At 40.4% G+C, this 6,510-nt stretch overlaps 1 protein-coding gene across 1 annotated transcript; it reads left to right on the plus strand.

The window, feature by feature from the left end:
* On the plus strand, positions 1-3,357 carry LOC149424411 (uncharacterized). Its single transcript, XM_089631337.1, has 2 exons — positions 1-956; positions 3,099-3,357. Exons 1-2 carry the CDS (start codon positions 17-19, stop codon positions 3,116-3,118), a joined length of 960 nt encoding a protein of 319 aa, XP_089487463.1. The 5' UTR covers positions 1-16; the 3' UTR covers positions 3,119-3,357.
* Positions 3,358-6,510: the final 3,153 nt, after the last annotated feature.

Here is a 6,510-nt window from a genome sequence, read left to right on the forward strand (position 1 = left end):
TTTACCACAAGTGACAATGGCGAAAAAAGACTTCAAGTTACCACGAGGATTGGAGCTAGCTGACCCGAACTTCAATATAGCTGCACCCATCGACATCCTGTTGGGCGCGGAGAGCTTTTGGGAAATCCTAACCAACGATAGATTGAAACTCGAATCGGGACCAACACTTCAACGTACGCAACTGGGATGGATCATATCAGGACCAATCCACATGTACCCAAAGCAAAGGCCTGTATCAGATTGTTGTAATTTATCTATAAATAAAATAAGTCACCAAATAGAAAAATTTTGGAAATTGGAGGAGATTAATCCCACTAAGATTCTAAATCATGAAGAAAAGGCTTGTGAAGCCAGTTTTGCTAGTACTCATACTAGACAAGACGACGGTAGATACGTAGTAAGTTTACCGCGTCGAGCATGCATTGATCAGCTGGGAAGTTCATTGCTCACTGCTGAAAAAAGATTTAAAAATTTAGAAGGAAAACTTGTGTCAAATCCCGAATTGAAGACACAATATATACAATTCATGCGTGAATATGAGGAATTAGGTCATATGGAGGTGTGTGACCAGTCAAAGGGGGATCGTGAATCCTATTTTTTACCTCATCACGCTGTAACAAAAGAATCAAGCACTACTACTAAAGTGAGGGTCGTTTTTGACGGCTCCGCCAAAACTTCAAATGGAATTTCTCTCAATGACGCCTTGATGACAGGACCTGTTATACAAAAGGACTTATACACCCAACTATTGCATTTCAGGAAACATCAAGTAGTACTGACGGCTGACATCGAGAAGATGTACCGCCAGATTAACGTGTGTGAAGCGGACCGTGACCTGCAGAAGATAGTGTGGCGCGAGTCGCCGCAGGAGGTGCTCAAGCATTACCGTCTGAAGACAGTCACATATGGTCTGGGGCCTTCCTCTTTCTTAGCCACTAGAAGTCTACGGCAAATTGGTATGGATAACAATATAAATTTTCCTAGAGCTAGTCAGGTCATAGAAAATGACTTCTATATGGATGACTTGTTAACCGGAGGAGATGACATGGAATCCTGTAGAGAGTTAAAAGAGCAATTAATCAACATCTTTTTGTCTGCGGGGATGACTTTGAGGAAATGGAGGTCCAATGTCTTGGAGTTGTCAGCCGAGTCGGGCCAAGCTAAGATTGCCGAATCAGGCAATTCTGAAAAAATTATTACTGACAATCCAAAGACTGAGAAAATATTAGGATTAATATGGAATAATGAATCTGATTATTTTTCTTATGTAATAATGAAACCATCAAGTCGAACCGAGAGTAAAAGACAGATATTATCTTGCATCGCATCAACCTTCGATCCATTAGGTCTTCTAGGACCGATTATAGTTGTAGCCAAATTGATAATGCAGAAGTTATGGCAGTCTAAAGCAGCGTGGGATGATCCATTGCCTAATGAAATATTAGCACCCTGGAGGTCCTACCTTCAAGAATTAATTCAACTAAATGTGTTGAAAATACCAAGAAAAATTATTTGCAGGCAATCTACATATCTACAACTACACGGTTTTTGCGACTCATCTGAGAAAGCTTACGGAGCCTGCGTTTACATGGTGTCAGTGGACCATGTCGGTAAGCGGCATTCACATTTAATAACGTCCAAATCAAGAGTGGCGCCATTGAAGTGTATTTCCCTGCCCAAGTTAGAGCTTTGTAGTGCTGTGCTACTGGCGAAATTAATAAAAAATATAAAACAAGCACTAAATATAGTGGAGATCGACACACATTATTGGTGTGACTCCATGATAACGTTGTGCTGGCTGAAAGGTCAACCTACGAGATGGGCTACTTTCGTTGCAAACCGAGTAGCTGAAATACAAGAACTTAGTGATCCAGATCTATGGAGACATGTATCATCAGCCGACAATGCAGCAGATATACTTTCAAGAGGAACCACTACAGATAAATTGATAAATTCTGCAATATGGTGGAATGGACCAAGTTGGTTGACCGAGGGAGTCAACGCTTGGCCTATATCAAATATTTCGTGTTCAAACCCTCCTGAACTCAAAGGCAAAAATATTCTATTATCCACAGATATTCAAGAATGGGAGATATTTGAAAAATTCTCATCATTTATTAAATTGAAAAGAGTTACTGCGTATGTATTGCGATTTGTCAATAACTGCAGAAGTGTTAAGGGTAAAATTTCAGACAATTTAAGTGTGGCTGAATTGGAATCAGGCTTGAAATGTCTATTGAGATCAGCTCAAATACACGCCTTTCAAAGGGAATTGAAAGAATTAAAAAACCATGGCATCGTCAACAAGAAAAGTAATTTAAAATCTCTTAATCCCTTCTTACATGATGGTCTAATATATGTAGGCGATGTCGTCCCCGAACCGGTCATCAAATCATGGGAAATTTGCCACCCGAAAGAATTACGCCGAGTCGTCCTTTCGCTATCACCGGAATAGATTACGCCGGACCAATTCTAATTAAAAGTGGGACGCTGAGGAAGGCTTCCCTCGCAAAATCGTATTTATGTATCTTTATTTGCTTCTCAACCAAGGCCGTTCACTTGGAATTAGTTTCGGATTTATCTAGCAATGCTTTTTTGAACAGTTTAAAAAGGTTTATATCCCGTAGGGGACAACCTGAAAAGATCTTTTCCGACAATGCTAGTAATTTTAAAGGAGCTAGCAGCAGACTCAAAGAGCTGTACACCAGCTTGAGGGAAAACAACGACAATATTCAAAATTATTTAGTGAACAGAGGTATTGAGTGGAAGTTCATAACCCCTCGAGCCCCTAATCAGGGAGGTTTGTGGGAAGCAGCAGTAAAATCAGCAAAATTCCATTTATATAGAATCACTAACAATTCTTCATTAACATTTGAACTCTTATATACCTTAATTTGTCAGATTGAGGCCTGTTTGAACTCCCGTCCATTAACTTCCTTATCCGACGACATCCATGATTACCAACCTCTTACCCCAAACCATTTCCTTATAGGCACTGAATCCTGTATCATTCCTGAGAGAGACGTCCGGGCGATACCGGACAACAGACTAACTCAATATCAGAGGATCAGTTCGCTAATTCAATCTTTTTGGTCTAGATGGAAGCAAGATTACCTGATGGAACTACAAAAGAGAACTAAATGGCAGACCAGCACTCAACGGGCACTGCAAAAAGACGATCTGGTGATTTTAAAGGAAGATCATTTACCTCCACCTTTATGGAAAATGGCCCGAATTCTGCATACACACCCTGGAGCGGATGGAGTAGTACGAGTTGTTACCCTAAAAACACCTCAAGGAGTCTTTGTGAGGCCCATCACAAAGATATGTCTGATGCCCCTGGATTCAGACACTAAACCTGTAATTGTCCCGTCCACGTCCCGGACCTTACCAAGGATTGATTATGTACATTACACTATGATGCTTATCTTCTCGACTCCACCTTGGATGGATCAAGCAGAAGACCTGAGAAGAAAGAAAAAAAAAAGGAACAATAATTGTGTTGTGTTCAGTGTGAACTATATTATTTGTGTTATTGAACTATTTAAATATGTAAAAATTAGTATGCAGACGTGTGTAATTTAGTCATTTTTGAATTTTTTTTTTGGTTATTTAATAGGATTAATAATTTTCTAGTTATTTTTAGTTAATTAATAGAGTAATTCAACAGCATTTATACAGTTAAATTTATAAGTTTACCAGTAGGGCATAAAAAAAGGGGGTTTTATTTTGTTAATTTCTGCTATTTTGAATTATTTTGTTAGTATTTTTGTGGTATATTTAGATTAAGAATTTTTAGTTTATTCTGTTTGGTTTATAGTTTATTTTTAAATAGATTATCATTCAAAAATTTAGTGCCATTTTTGAATCCCGCCCCCTGGCAATATGTTCAATTTTGCAGGCTACCGACATCTGTAGTCTAGAAATTTGAAGTTACTACGTTTAACCAAAATGGTGTGAGTCCTTGCTTAGAAAATAGTGTCAATTTGGTCGGTATAGCAGGTTTCATTTTTACTGCTAGACATCACGATGACAAGTGTTTTATTTACATGTAGTGGGTTTTGAAGTCTTTAAAAAGGTTCGCATTATGTGTTTTTTCGTTCTTTTCTCAACAATAACTCGATAATAAACAAGCTCATAAGTCAGAGCGATCGTAGCAGTGTTATTCGCACAGTTCTTTATAATTATTATACCTGTTTCAATAGTTTGAAATAAATGTAAAGTGGTGTCAAGAAAACCAGTTTTTATTCAAAAAGGATCATCCCCAACTGTTTGCTTGCTTCTAACAGCTGTGTTTAGCACGAGGCCAATGACCTACTTATTTGTAAGCAGTTAGGGTCGACGCACGGCCCAAAAGGAAGAAAAGGGACCCCCATAAATCACTTGACGTTTGTGTCTGACGACTAAAGTCGTACACTCTACCGAGTTGGCAGCCGCGCAGGGGCACCCCAAATCAACATGGAAGCGACTAGCTGCAACCAACTCATGCTCAAAACAAATAAAAAAAATCAAATTAATAATATTTGTATAACCTTATATGTTCACTAACAAATTCCCAAATACCTTTGGCCTCGGCTTAGAACTCGCCGTTGGAGTATGTTGTCCGTAAGCTGTCTTGGGAAAGCACACAACTTCCTCAGCTCAGAAGATTTTCTACTTTCCTCATCACGCGATTTCGGGGCGTCAACGTTGTATGGAGAATCACGAAGAGTTCGGGAGGTCATCCCTTTTCGCGGAGCCGGGTCGGATGAGAGGACACGAGAGGCAGTATGAAAATTAATGTCAAGTTGGAATGTTTGGGCCTTGGTTCGCTGCGAAGGCGTTTAATTGAACGGGCTCCAAGTCTTTCAAAATCGCGTGGAGGGGACGTCGGCGTGATGAACGAGGGTTCAAAATCGGAGGACGAACACATACTAAAGCGGGGTTTACCCGGAGGTTGATGCAACTCGATTGGAAAACCCTCGAGATCCTTTGCAGCAACCTTCGTGAGGTGGATAGTAGACCTGGCGGCTAGTGGACGTTGAAAGCCTCACCAGAACAAACCTATTTGAAACATGCACGCGTTTAGCATCATGACAAGGGAAGCAATGAAAATTCCCCTTTCACAGTCAGTAAAGTAGTCCGTCGGAGGAAGCGGGGCGGGGTGATTTGGGATATTCCAACAGGTGCATTACCTCTCCCTCTGACGTGAGCGGTCCGGAGGTGTCAAGGCGACTATAAGAAGAAGTTAGACCAGACCTCGGGGAAAGCCAGACACGTATTGGTTCTTGGGGTTGTGCATTTGGAAGAATAGCGACCATTTCATTTGGGGCAGTGAGGTGCCGACCCAGTTTGCAAAAAAAACCTTTTCTCGTCATTCAATCCGTTCCCATCTCCTTTTCTCTCTCGTTTCCACTTTCCATTCGCAACACCCAAAGTTTACTAACCACAGCTAAATCCATCTATCTAGTTTCAGTACACCATTACAGAGGTCGACGAGGGAGTCCCAGTACTTATGCGGAAACAACACCCCACTCAACGAAGGGTTTAGTAGCACGTACACAAAGGGAGGGGGGGGGGGTACGGTTCTATGTCACAATCTAGAATTTATAAACACGGGGACATTAGGTAAGGGCGGGGATACAAGGAAATTGTAGAGATATGATAGAAACTACTAGGTCAATTAGCAATAGGGTCCAGTATTCGAAAGTTAGGTGAGACACGTACTCGTTTCTTGTAGTACTCGCTGAGGGTCGATGGACGTTTTCCCCACACTTTGGCTAAAAAGAACCGGGAGTTACCATGGAAAGGAGACATTAAATACCTACCACCCCATAACGGTGGGCTTCGAATTAACAAATCACACAAGTGAAGTTAAGGGATTTATTGTAGATCAACCCCAAAGCGAAGGCCTTATTTTACTGTGTGCAATATCGCAGGGGCGGGGGATGTTCAGAGTTAGCTAGGCTCAGCACGATACCATTTTGCAAAAGCGAACTGAACGCTGGGGATAAAGAGGTATAAAAACCTCATCCAAGCGAGTTAGGACAATTAGGAGGTCGAGTCAACACAATGTCCAGGAATCCAAATCAGAGTTACAGTTTTTCCAGAGCTTTGAATGGAGGCTATCATCACTCGAATAAGGCATACAAAGTGATCATCAGGATGAAGAAGGGGACTGGATTTAAGTTTTTGGAGGGAACTGAGAGAGTCAGAGAAAACGAGGGAATGTTCAAAATTATTTTTGATTATATATTTGAGAGATTCTATTATTGAAAATTGATTTGAAATTGAATGAAATATTCTGTCATTAGAATTATTGTGGTAAACGTTAATACCTATACCACAGTTAGAAGAGTCGGGAGATTCGTATCCATCATTAAATAAAAGAGAATAGTTGGGCCATTTAGATGAAATAATGTCATTGAACATATTATTGACAGTACAGTGACTTTTAAGGATTCTGATCACTTCTAAAATTTTTGGGGATAGGGTGACGTGACTATATTTTAATTTGTATAAGGGAAGTAG

Source organism: Hesperophylax consimilis, chromosome 4 (genome assembly GCF_061612785.1).
Source record: "Hesperophylax consimilis isolate HC1 chromosome 4, BYU_Hcon_1.0, whole genome shotgun sequence".
Classification (NCBI taxonomy): domain Eukaryota; kingdom Metazoa; phylum Arthropoda; class Insecta; order Trichoptera; family Limnephilidae; genus Hesperophylax; species Hesperophylax consimilis.